General features: G+C 39.0%; 1 protein-coding gene across 1 annotated transcript; it reads right to left on the bottom strand.

The window, feature by feature from the left end:
• Window positions 1-8,728: 8,728 nt before the first annotated feature.
• LOC113025196 (uncharacterized) lies at window positions 8,729-10,272 on the bottom strand. The gene is made up of 3 exons (XM_026172743.1): window positions 9,585-10,272; window positions 9,158-9,326; window positions 8,729-9,046 (listed from the first exon to the last, which is right to left on the bottom strand). The coding sequence occupies exons 1-3, from the start codon at window positions 10,198-10,200 to the stop codon at window positions 8,923-8,925; spliced, it is 909 nt and encodes a 302-aa protein (XP_026028528.1). The 5' UTR covers window positions 10,201-10,272; the 3' UTR covers window positions 8,729-8,922.
• Window positions 10,273-13,977: the final 3,705 nt, after the last annotated feature.

Here is a 13,977-nt window from a genome sequence, read left to right on the forward strand (position 1 = left end):
GGGCAGGACCAGTGAAAGGTGGAGTTGCAACTAACCAAATACCCTTTAAACATCATTTCAAGAGATTAAGAACAGTTTTCTCTTGTTCCTCTTCTTTTTAGTGAAGGCCTCAGTTGTAATTTCTGTCTTGTAATTGTTATCTGTTGTTGCATTAAGATTGTTTAGAGTTAACTCAAAACATGTGTGTTATCATCACATGCACTCATACTTGACTACTGAACCTAGAGTGAGGTGTACTTACTCAAGAGCGGGTTACATTTCGCCTGTCCATAATAATTCAAATGAAAAATTATTACCAAAATATACACTAGTCAAATCAAAATATGGGTAAAGTAGTAGAAAATTGACAAACTAACCTTTGTTAGATTAACCCTTGATAAAGTTTTCCCAGATATGGTAAATTCAATTCAATTCTATTTATAGAGATAAGAGATAAGATAAGATAGAACTTTATTAATCCCTCGGGTGGGTTCCTCTGGGAAATTCGGTTTCCAAAAGCACTGCACCGACAGAAGTTACAGTTACAGAATGTTATATATATATATATATATATATATATATATATATATATATATATATATATATATATATATATACACACACACACACACACACACACACACATATAAATACAGAGACAAATATAAATAAAATATACGAAGGGGATAAATAGAATAAATAGGAATAAAAAAATATATATATACAGCGCCAAATCACAACAAAAGTCGCCTCAAGGCGCTTTATATTGTTCAGTATGTCCTATAATAATAGATACAGAGAAAAACCCAACAATCATATGACCCCCTATGAGCAAGCACTTTGGCAACAGTGGGAAGGAAAAACTCCCTTTTAACAGGAAGAAACCTCCGGCAGAACCAGGCTCAGGGAGGGGCGGGGCCATCTGCTGGGACCGGAGAAGGAAGACAGGATAAAGAGAGACAGAGGTTAATAACAGATATGATTCAATGCAGAGAGGTCTGTTAATACATAGTGAGTGAGAAAGGTGACTGGAAAGGAAAAACTCAATGCATCATGGGAATCCCCGGCAGCCTACGTCTATTGCAGCATGACTAAGGGAGGATTCAGGGTCACCTGATCCAGCCCTAACTATATGCTTTAGCAAAAAGGAAAGTTTGAAGCCTAATCTTGAAAGTAGAGATAGTGTCTGTCTCCCGAATCCAAACTGGAAGCTGGTTCCACAGAAGAGGGGCCTGAAAACTGAAGGCTCAACAGGAAGGAACAACAAGTAAGCCTGCAGTGTGAGAGCGAAGTGCTCTAATAGGGTGATATGGTACTACAAGGTCAGTAAGATAAGATGGGGCCTGATTATTTAAGACCTTGTATGTGAGGAGCAGGATTTTGAATTCAATTCTGGATTTAACAGGAAGCCAATGAAGGGAAGCCAAAACAGGAGAAATCTGCTCTCTCTTTCTAGTCCCTGTCAGGACTCTTACTGCAGCATTTTGGATTAGCTGAAGGCTTTTCAGAAAGTTTTTAGGACATCCTGATAATAATGAAAAACAGTAGTCCAGCCTGGAAGTAAAAAATGCGTGAACTAGTTTGGACTGGTTCTTGTATAGCGCTTTTTTACTCTCCCGGAGTACTCAAAGTGCTCTATACAACACGCCACATTCACCCCATACACACCCATTCACACAAGCACTGTTTTATGGTGAGTGCTTTCTAACTATCATTCATCCGCATTCATACTCCAATGGATGCATCAGAGAGCAAGTTGGGGTTAGTATCTTGCCCAAGGATATTTGGCATGCAAACAGGGGTAGCCAGGGATAGAACCGCCAACCAACCAGCAGCTGACCTGCTCTACCTCCTGAGCTACAGCCACCCCAAAGATGTTTCCTGCCACTTTTTATTACAATGATTTGGATTTAAGGAGTCTCCTTCTTTATAATTTTGATTTGAATATCAAAGGTGAAATATTATCCTGGATAACCTGTTAGTCTAGACAGCTTTGTCTTTTTGTATATTGCATGTCAGGCATCAGCAGAACTGTTGACTGAAAAAATGTAAAAGCAGAACTTCAGAACCTGAAGCACCGGTCAGGAGGGGAAGGATTAGATTTTATTTCAGCTTTGAGAATTAAACTTCTCATGTATTTCTTCCTTTACACAAGCTGACCCCAGAATATGACCTCAGCACCACCCAGTGACAACAGACAAATAATCGTATATACCCACTCTTCATGCTGAATAGACTTTTATTTTAATATTGTAGCGTAAACGCGTTGCTGATTTTGGCATAATAACTAGTTACCGTGCTCGTTACCACAATAATAATGTAGTTACTGTAACGCGTTCGTTAATAACGCGTTAGTCCCTACACTGCCTACAGCGTAGGAAGGAGTGCTACTGCAGGTCATTCTTACCAGCAGCTGTTGCTGGCATGAATGGTTGTTTATGTATATAGGACCACTTTGTGTCTTCCTTCTATATTTCATATTCCTCTTGCTATAAGAGCTGTGTAACACCCATATTTCTCATTAGTAGGATAATAAAGGTTTTCTATGCTATTCTATTCTATTGTAACTGAATCTCTCAGGCCTGAATGTGAAAAAAAGGAAGAAAACAACAACAAAAAAACGGGACAGTCTGGGCAATGAGCTGCGAGAGCTTTTTCTGGTAGAGTCATGCTGACAGATTTCAAATTATTAAGTATGTAACTTCCTTACACTGACAGAAAAGGGAGTGTTACTGGTCTGACCCATCAAATGAGTTTGACGCCACTGATCTATACTTCCCGTTTCCACAAAAAGCGAGGAAATGGGTCACATTCAAAGGTGTGAGATGTGTTATAATATTTACATATTAAATTGTATTTATATTTGTATTTATATTTACATTATTTGCTGCTTTATATACATATTGCTATATGACCATGTTTAACAGCAGACACGAGTTATCAAAGTTACTGTTATTAATTGGTAATCAAAAACAAATTTCTATATTGTAACAGAGTTCAAATTAATTTTATTGGAAACACACGAGGCCATATTAGCTTCAAAGATTAGAAAAGGCGGGGTGTCCAAGACTGAACCCATCTAGGGCAAAGGCCGTTAGGCCAATTATATTAATACTAATTCTACACCTTATACTACAACTGCTACACCACTAATAATGATAATATTAGCAATGGGATGCCTGATGTGAAGTAACACTTAAATAAAACCACTTAAAAAAAAACTATCAAATCCACTTTTTATTAAATGTAATATTCTTAAATTTAAGAATTTGGCTAAACTCAGAACTGCACAATCAATGTACAAAGCAGAAAAAAAATCTTTGCCTCACAATATTCAGAACTTGTTCCAAATAAGGCCAAATACTAATAACCCAAGAGGAATCTTTATGTTCAGCAAGCCAGTGGTAAGGACAAATGTAAAATATCACAGACTTAGTGTGTGGAACACCTGTACAGATGAAGTTAATGATCATCAATACAAAAATTTGCACGAATATTTAAAAACAATAAATTGCAAGAATATAAGAAATTTTCCTCTCAGGGATTGAGCTGTCTCATTGTATTCTATTGAAGACTTGTCCTCATTTTGATGTATCGACTATATTATGTCAAATTCTGAATACTGACTTGTAAATAATGGAATTTGAAATAAGGGGGCAGGAACAGAAAAAGTGTATACTTCATCCTACTCTTTTTTGAGGATAAACATTTCGTAGACAGTTTTCTCTTCTTATTTGAGTTATATTTACATGTTCAAAATATATTATTCTAATTATCTTACAGCAATATATGTGTAATAAAATAAATAACACAACATTTACGCACAAGGAACAGTTTGTTTAAAAAAGTACACATGGCTTAAACCCCTCCAAAAACCACAGAGATAGGCATTCACAAAATTTAAATCTTTACACATTAGAATAATAATTTTTTATTCAGAGTTTCAAAAATCTACAATATTATAGCTGTAATATTAGCATTTATTCAGAGAGACGAAGTAAATCTCTAACATAAATACAGCCAAACAGCCTACCTTTGCATGTTGCTCAGTCCCTGTTAAAATGATTTTATGCGAAATGAGAATTCGGAGCCCACCTGATGTGACAAAAAGGCAAATGAGTAACCCTGAAGAGGTTTATAGGAAGTTGTTGACATGTAAATTATATTTTGAATAAAAAAGAGGAAGCATAAGCTGACATAAACCTAAAAATACATATATATCTTCTTCTGATAGGTTTGTAGCTTGAACCCATCCGCTGGAACGTTGAAGACAATATAATTACGCTGCTAAGCAAGACACAAATAGGTAAAGTTCTTCATGTTACTCGTGCACGGGAGAGACCGGACAGAGCGCCGTCCCTTCGCTTGACCCCAGTTGCTCTCGTCCGTCCTCCCATACACTGTCCTTTTATTGAGGTTACATGAATATGCATAGGTTCATTAACATACGACGTCTACATACAAACAAAGAGTACCTTGCCTGTGTGTGTGTGTGTGTGTGTGTGTGTGTGTGTGTGTGTGTGTGTGTGTGTGTGTGTGTGTGTGTGTGTGTTGCTGATCAAAGGGTCAAACATTTCTAAGCATAAATAACAATCAACAATACAAACTCTAACATCTTCCACTGGGTGTACAGCAAATACAGGCTAACATTAAACTACTGAAAAATATTACACTGAGTTCTAGACACTGTTCTGTTCACACATTAAGCACTAAGTTATCCTTTTATAAACTAGTTTATCCTGAATTTTAAAGAAATTTGTCATTAGAGGCTAAATTGTGGTATGTCACTGCTATGACCAACAGATAGAAGGGGCTTGAGCACTTTTCTCTGGGATGCGCCAAGTGCCCTTTTCTTGAGGCATTTTTTTCTGTGTGTTTTTTTAAGGAGTCCTGCCTGTGCCTGCCTATCTCATTTAACTATTAATCACAATGTTTTGGTTCTGTGTCATTTTTCCATCATTATTTAATTTTGGATTAGGTGTAAGAGTTGTTAAGTGTGGATAATTAAATAATAGATTGACGCAATAGCAAATTGTGCCTTGTTCTTAGATGGATAGCAAGTGGAGAATGATAGATAGAAGGAGAAAGAGATGCAAAGAGTGAGTCACAGGTAGAGCCTAGTTTATGTCTCACAGTTTTTTTAATCTGTTGCCTAATCTGTTTCCAAGTGCTGACATCAATCTTTGCATTTTATTGTTATCTCATAACACTTTAACCCTTTAAGACCTACTATAGTACCAAGGCCGCCAGAGCTTACTTTATATCTTTACATGCTGTAGTGCCATTTTTGGGAGCATTTCAAGTTGCTACACAGCAATACAACTGTTATAGCCCATATTTTAATAATATGTATGCATTAAGTCCATAGTAACGACATAAATTGCAAAAAAGTGCAATAAACTACAAAAGAATTGAAAATCGTTTTTGTTTGATGCATGATGCAAATTTGCAAAGAAAACAGCATGTGCATGAAAATAAACTATTTTAAGCAGTGCAATTTGAGTTCTAAGCATCCCAGCAACTATTCAGAAAAGCATAAAGTCAAACATCACTTATAAAAACACCAGTATGGACTTTTAAGGCCTACAAGTAAAAAACTACATTTCTGCGAAAATGACGTCACTTCCGGTTTCGGGCAGGTAATGGCGGACATGCGATCGTTGGCGCTGATGTGTTTCAATGTGGGAAGTGTTACGAACAGCTGATCGGATCAGCAAAGCGTGTTTCTTGAATATTATGTTTTTGTTGCTGCAAGCGCTTTTTATGCAATATTCGCAAAGCTATATGTGGAAGGAAACCGTGACCTAGGACAAGCTGATGGCATAAGATGTAAGTACAACTCCTCCGGTTTCATATGCAAAAAAAATATTGTGCTAGCTTACGTGGTTCCGGTTCTAGAGGGATTTAAAAATAGTTACGCAAAACGGAGCGTGCCCGCTCCGACCGGCTTTAAGGGGTTAATAAGCTGCCATCTCTTCCATGGACTTTTCAATGTCCACAGTTTCAGATCAACACAGCCCTGCACTCCAGCACTATCAGCAGCAGGAGCAGCAACAGTGTACCCTATCAGTAGTGCATGGTACAGAAATATTCATTCATTCATAAATATTAGAATAAATAGTTAAATATAGAGATATACTGTAGTTATAAATATACATATAAATGTAAAAGAACAAATATGTTTCCAAATATATGTCATGGTGTAAAAAAGTGACAGGGTGCGTAAAGATGTGATCATGATGTTCATGAAGTGGTTCGAACTTTGCCGCGAGATATGACAGCGATATAAACCCCTCAGACTTCATTCAAAATGTGGGTTTTTGATGGAGAGTTGCGGTTAGTGAGAGTTTGGAGGTTTATGAGAGTGAGGAGAGAAAGTCAGGAGAGAATGGAGCCAGCTAAGAAGAGGAGGATGTCCTCCCCTGTGTGGGAACATTTTGATCTTATATCTCCCAAAAAGGTATGTAAATTTCTACAGAAGATGTATTTTCATAATACTGATGGTGCAATACAATTCATGTTAAGCTGTCTTTACTTTTGTACAAGGTGAAGTGTTTGCTATGTGCCAGGGAGCTGGGATATAACAACAACACCTCATCCATGCTTAGGCACTACAGAGCTTTGCATGAGAATAAGGGGAACACCGATTGTTGAGCAAGACCAGGTGAGCCATCAAATGCCATGATAATATAGCATGCAGTAATGTTACTAAATGATATAACAATATTATACAACTGTAATAAGTTACGTGTATGACATTTATATTTGTGCTTTGTCTTTATTGTCTTTCCTCAGGAGAACAATCTCAAATAGATGAAGACCTGGTTAGCATGGTGATTGAGGACTCCCAGCCATTTAGCATTGTGGAGGACAAAGGATTTAAAAGATTTGTTAAATCATTAAATCCTAGCTATGTTCTCCCCACTAAAAAGGCCATAAAAGCAGTGAAAATTTAGTTTTTACAGAATAAAATGTGAACAGGCAGTGTGTAGCTGTCCATACCTCAACGTTACAAAAGCACAACCACTGTCCACACCCCAACCACACCTCACCTCACAGTAAATGATCATTTCCATTTTAAGCATTTCCAAATAATCATTTTCCATACTGCCAGTATAAATATACAAAGTAGACTGCCATCGCTACAATATACATGTTTTACACACTCCTTTTGTTGTTGACATTTACAGGCTGTGTGCAAAAGGTCACACTTCAAATTCTTGCCAACTAATATTTTTACGTCCAGTAGGTGTCCTGCTAGAGCAAATGAAGCTTCAAGAAGCTTGGCGCTGGGGTGAACCAATTGGATGAAAAGCTTCAGTGCTTCATGAAGCTTCATCTGCCCATCACTACGTAACACTACCTACTAATTGGAAGGTTGGTGGTTCGATCCCTGGCTCCTCCAGTCTGCATGCCAAGTATCCTTGGGCAAGATATTAACCCCAAGTTGCTCTCCAATGCATCCATCAGAGTATGAATGTGTGTGTCAATGTGGTCTCTATGTTTAGAGAAAGTGCTTTTGAGAATGGGTGTGACTGGGTGAATTTGGCAAGTTGTATAGAGGAATTTGAGTACTCTGGGAGAGTAGGAAAGCACTATATCAGAATCAATCAGTCCTCACATAAAAGCAGTAAAACCAGCCTGCCTGACAACACACCTGAACAAGATTCAAATCAATTAACAAAAAGTGGAGGCAGAGGTGCACTGTAAAAAAACAAACTGTAGATTTTACGGTAAAACGCTGGCAGCTGTGGTTGCCAGAAATCTACCGTAAAATTACGGGTGGAACATTTTCTTCTTTAACGGTAAGAAGGTATTGTTATTGTTTATTTTACGGTTAAAAATAGTGCTAGGGTCAATATTTTACCGTAGAAGAAAATGTTTTAACTTGAAGAACAAATGTTTTTCCCTAGAATTAACATGAAAATAACATATAAAATAAAGTTTGTGCCAGAAAACACAACATTCTTTCCCTGTAAAATTAACTATCTAAATATAGAAAAAATACAATTTTATTCTGTAACCGTTTTTAGACTAGAGTGCTTTTAAGTCTTCTACTCTTTAAGTTTAATACACAAACCATGATTTTATTCAAATTACTAAATGTAACACAAAAATGTCCACCTTAAATTTCGAAAAAAGTATTTTATTTAACATCTTTGATGCTTTGAACATCAAACATTTATATTTTTACTCAACAAATCACAAATAGTTACTGGTTATCTCCATGACAGTAACAGTGAGGAATCACAGAATTCTTACAAGTTCTGTTCAAACTGTGCAAAACCAGTGCTGTAAGTTGAGCACACATTATACTTCACATTACCTTTTGCAGACAATTCAGACGCCATTAAGTGTGTTGGTGCTGTTCTCACTACATAAATATCAGTACACGTAAAATCTTGACTTTTCAAATTATCCAAATACAAATATAGAGAATTAAATTTTTTTTCTATAATTGAAAGAAAGTCTGAATTGAAGAAATTACAGGAACAAGTTTACACCCACATATTTTGCACACAGAACTGAGTAGTAAAGCTGAAAATGTACATCTTAAAACTGCATCAGGTAACAAACGAAAACTTTACACTTGTTTTGAGAACGTCAACTGCAAATTTTTGGATAACTACAAAATGCCAGCAATGTACATGCAGCATACTTTTACACTATTGTAATACAAATATCTTTAAAACTGGGGAAATTAAAATCCAAGAAACAAAATCGCGGGTTTACCACATTTTCACCAGATACATTTTTCAGATATAAAACAGTGAATCAAAAGTAGAACATGTACTTTTACAAATTGTGTCTAGTAAAACTTCACATTGTTAAAAACTTCCCACTCACAATCAGAAATGTAACAATCGTTTCAAAAACATAACATCTGTAGAGTATGTAACATGGTATACCTTTATCACTTCGTCTCAAACAAGAGGGGTAGGACTAGATCCACTCATGGTCAGCAATGTCTGAGATGAGAGTGAGGACTCTGGGATTGACTGAGAACACTTTTTTCTTCTTGGATTCAACCTTGGTGCCTCTCTCAGGATTTATGGAAAAGAAACACCTTCATGAAAAAAGGGCAAGAGAGATTGAGGAAATTAACAACCTGAGGTGGGATATCAAATGGCCAAGTTTGATAAGCACAAAAATAAATCCATAATAAAAGAAATTTTACCGTTGAAGGAACTCCAGTGTTGATCGTAGTTCCACAGGGTAGTGTATGTTAAAGCAGTAGTAACTGCCAAACATTAGGCAGATAGCAGAGGTGAAGGTTGTGATGCGGTCGTTGACAATCTTCTTGTCAATGCTCAACATGAATGTCTCAGCAGCGAAGCAGGAGGAACCTGAGAATTAAAACAACAACAACAAATCAAAAACTTAAATAACAAGAGCTTTAATGTCAGTCATATATACAAATACAGAGATACTTGTTACATGGATCATAGGATGAGTTATGTTACTAGTTGAACTTACAGTATATGGTTGTGTTATCCAGTGTATTAGTGTGGAAGCAACAGAACATGAAACTAAACAAGTCAAGACTACAAGAACGTGGCAGTTACAACAGAAAAAAAAAGTTGAATTTTGCACTTTCGGCTTACCGCAAACAATGATGACGGGTGTTGGTGGCACTTTCTCCATCTGAACATCTTCTGCAAGGCTTGTCATCTCAACGCAGTGAAACAGAAGCTCTCCCTTCTCGTCAAAATGAGCCAGTAAAAGAAGCATCATCTCAATGACTTCTTGCAAGCAACCACTGGACTGCCCTCTTTCAGTCTGAAGTTTGAGAACAGCATTCAGGACTTGCTTGTGCTTTTGTGCATCAACATATTTGAGGAACTTTAACAGACGTGCACCCTTTTTGTCTACATTGGCAAGGAAGGTCTCCATCAGATTCACACCAGTCAGTTCTTGGAAATGTGCGGTCATACCAACTTCATTGAAGAGAAAGGGCCATTCCTGGCATAGTTTCTGGATGCTTGCCCCTTTGTTGATGTCTTTACGCTGCGTGTAATAGGTGCACTTGACTAGTTCTTTCACAACATCTGTACTGTAGTTATTCTTTTTAAACAGCTTCTTCATTTCTTCTTTTTTTTCAAGCTGACTCCACAGTCTCAGAGAGTGGCAAATGCTTTGGCTCCCAGCTAATACAGCCATATGTGTCTTGAACCCTTGCTTTTTGTTCAGCTGGTATTTCATCTGTGTCGTTGTCGTCATCTGATATTGCTTTGCGTTTTTTTACCTTTGGTGTGTCAGGTCGCTTGACATTTTCAACTCTTGCCTGAAGTTGCTGCAGTGACCTGCCCGTGAGCTCCGCCGGCAGCCAGCTGTGCCTGAGTGACCGAGCCCCAGGCCGAGAGGCCGGGGGCACCCCACCTCCGAAATGCCCCGAGCGAGCCCCAATAAGCAGCCGCCAAGGAGTGAGCCGGTGTGTACCCGGACGCCCACCCCCAGACACAAAGAACCACCAACGCACCGACACCTGAGGGAGTCCGCCACCGGCAGGGGAAGTGGTGGTGGGTGGAGATAGGCCCTCCAAGGTTTGGAGGCCTGAGATGTCCCCAGAGAGGTGGCGTCTGATACCCAACCTGACATATAGACACAGACATACAGGTACACACAGACACAAACATCCATTCCCACCCTCATGCTCTCATATGCACTTACACCACACTCAACCGACGTGGAGACAGACATAAAGAGACGCTGTATTAGGGCTGGGCGATATATCGAGTTTTTAAAAAATATCGATATATTTTCATACGAGATATAAGATGTGACAATATCGTTTATATCGATATAGTCTATGTTACGTTATAATTATACTTGTGGAGCCGCAGGTTTGCCTCTCTTTCGTCCACTTTTGTCTCTACGCAACGTTACTCGGCCTCGCCTCTCCTGCACTGAACACAACTCCCCCATAGCTTCACCTGCAGGCAATGACAAGATGAAAGCGGAAAATCTCCGTTAGCGAGTTACCGTGCGTGGGGCTGGATGGCGTCAACGTGTTAGCGAGCTAACCGCGCTAACGACATGCAGCCCAGAGGGGCTGCACGGGCTAAAATCCTTTCCTTTTCTCAAAAATCGACAGTGCGCCTTATGTATGAATTCTGGTTGTGCTTACTGACCGCGAACCGATTTTATGTGGTACACAGCGCTCAGCAATCTGTCAAAAAATGTTTTAATATGACTTTGCTAAGCTACGGAGCTGCACCGCTTGATGGATTGTCGGAGAATTACGGCTACAGAGGAGGAGCCTCGCGGAGTGATACGTACTGTGTGTGTATAAGGACCACAAATGGCACCTGTTCAGAGACGTGGTGCAGCTGTGAAATCTGTCTCTTTGTTATTATGCTCAGCGTCTATTAGTTTACATTTTGACTGCACAATTGTGAGCTTTTTGTTATGCACAAAAACAACATTGTTTTCTTTTATTTATGGACCATGATTATTTAATATATGCTGATAATTTATTTTTGAGTAATATCTACGCTGTATGTAAATAAAAGTGCCCGTGTGACATCTGGGACACAGTGTGACTAAGAACTCTCTTTTTGTTCTTAACTTATGGCTTAAAAAAAAAAAATCGAGATATATATCTTATATCGCCATCCAGCTAAAAAATATCGAGATATGAATTTTGGGTCATATCGCCCAGCCCTACGCTGTATACACGATCACACTCCCCACGCGTACTCTACCAACCGGGTCTAGGTACCCTTGCCCCTGGAGGGGGGAACTGCACCCGGACCCAGGTGGTGTTACACTTTTCCCTGCAGTGGGGAGAGGCAGACCGCCCCGACTCCGCAGCAGCAGGGAGGCCCCACACCCCAGACCGCAGTCGGACGGCCAACTCCTCCTAGCCCCCCAGCTCCAGCAGGCCGCAGAGAACGGGGGTGAGAGAAGACTCCAAACCTCCCTCCACCCGCTCATTGTAGTGTTGATGCATGTGTGTTCTAAGGTGCAATTAAAACCCAGAAGGGCATGGAGCTACCTGCCAGAGAGCAGCAGGTAAGCGCATAGTCCCTCCTGCTAGCCCTCAATGTCTACGTAAAGAATTAAATACAGACCTGAACTTTATCCCCTGAACTTCTGACACGTCTTCTCTTTCCAGTTGTTCAGTGGCAGATCTATACGTTTCTGGGGTCCGCTGAGGTCCACACACTGCTGGATCAGCACCCTGAAATTCAGTTCGAGTTAACAGACAATATCTGCATAAGTACACTGATGAACTGAAATTTTCTGTAAAACCCCCAATACAATGAGAGCCCAGGTTGTCTCCAGCAATGCAGTAGAGCGCTCCTTTCACAACAGTTTTGTCTGCCATTGTTATCCCATTCTCCTCTAGGCAAGGCAAGGCAAGGCAAGTTTATTTGTATAGCACAATTCAACAACAAGGTGATTCAAAGTGCTTTACAGAGACATTAGAAACAAAAACAAATAAAAAGCATGATTTAAAATTGATTAAAACAAGCAAATAAACTAACTAACTAATTAACAAACAAACAAACAAACAAACAAACAAACAAACAAAACAGTATATAAAATCAAAACAGATAAAATCAGAACAGTAGATAAAATCAGAACAGTAGATAAAATCAGTAGTTAAATGTAAGTTTTGAAATTTAAGCTTAAAAGTGTGGATTTGGTGCTTTATTCAAATGCAGCTGAGAACAGGTGAGTCTTCAACCTGGATTTAAATAAACTGAGTGTTTCAGCTGATCTGAGGCTTTCTGGGAGTTTGTTCCAGATATAAGGAGCATAAAAGCTGAATGCAGCTTCTCCGTGTCTGGTTCTGACTCTGGGAACTGATAAAAGACCGGATCCAGATGACCTGAGGGATCTGGAAGGTTCATACTGGGTCAGGAGGTTATTGATGTATTTTGGTCCTAAACCATTCAGAGCTTTATAGACCAGCATCAGAACTTTAAAGTCTATCCTCTGACGGACAGGCAGCCAGTGTAAAGACCTCAGAGCTGGACTGATGTGGTCCACTTTTTTGGTCTTAGTGAGGACTCGAGCAGGAGAGTTCTGAATGAGCTGTAGTTGTCTGACTGATTTTTTCGGTAGACCTGTAAAGATGCTGTTACAGTAATCAAGCCTACTAAAGATGAATGCATGGACTAGTTTTTCCAGGTCCTGTTGAGACATCAGATCTTTTATCCTTGAAATATTCTTGAGGTGATAGTAAGCTGACTTTGTTATTGTCTTAATGTGTTTTTCTAAGTTTAGGTCTGCATCCATCACTACACCCAAATTTCTCGCCTGGTTTGTGGTTTTTAGATGTATAGATTGAAGTTCTCTGGTGACCTGTAATCGTTTTTCTTTGGCGCCAAAGACTATTACCTCAGTTTTGTTTTTGTTTAGCTGGAGAAAATTGTGGCACAACCAGTCATTGATTTCCTCAATGCATTTACCAAGAGCCTGTACAGGGCCTTGGTCTCCTGGTGACATTGTGATATATATTTGTGTGTCATCTGCATAGCTGTGATAGTTTATTTTGTTGTTGTTTATAATCTGTGCCAGTGGGAGCATGTAAATGTTAAACAGAAGGGGTCCCAAGATGGAACCTTGGGGAACTCCACATGTGATACTTGTCTGCGCAGATGTGAAGTTACCTATTGATACAAAGTATTTCCTGTTTTCTAAGTATGTTTTGAACCAGTTTAGTACAGTTCCTGAAAGACCTGTCCAGTTCTCCAGTCGTTTGAGTAATATGTTGTGGTCAACTGTATCAAATGCTGCACTGAGATCCAGTAAAACTAAGACTGACATTTTTCCACTGTCTGTATTCAGACATATGTCATTAAACACTTTGGTCAGAGCGGTTTCAGTGCTGTGGTTCTGTCTAAAACCTGACTGGAAGGCATCGTAGCAATTATTCTGTTTTAAGAAGTAATTGAGCTGTTGAGAAACTGCTTTTTCAATGATCTTACTTAAAAACGGGAGATTTGAGATCGGCCTGTAGTTGTTCATTTGTGTCTTGTCAAGATT

The sequence above is a fragment of the Astatotilapia calliptera genome, chromosome 1 (genome assembly GCF_900246225.1).
Source record: "Astatotilapia calliptera chromosome 1, fAstCal1.2, whole genome shotgun sequence".
Classification (NCBI taxonomy): Eukaryota; Metazoa; Chordata; class Actinopteri; order Cichliformes; family Cichlidae; genus Astatotilapia; species Astatotilapia calliptera.

Coding starts and splice junctions, on each gene's coding strand:
- LOC113025196 (XM_026172743.1), bottom strand. CDS start 10,200: ATGACGACAACGACACAGATGAAATACCAGCTGAACAAAAAGCAAGGG. Junction 9,327..9,584: donor ACCCGTCATCATTGTTTGCG/GTAAGCCGAAAG, acceptor TTTAATTCTCAG/GTTCCTCCTGCTTCGCTGCT. Junction 9,047..9,157: donor ACACTGGAGTTCCTTCAACG/GTAAAATTTCTT, acceptor TTTTTCATGAAG/GTGTTTCTTTTCCATAAATC.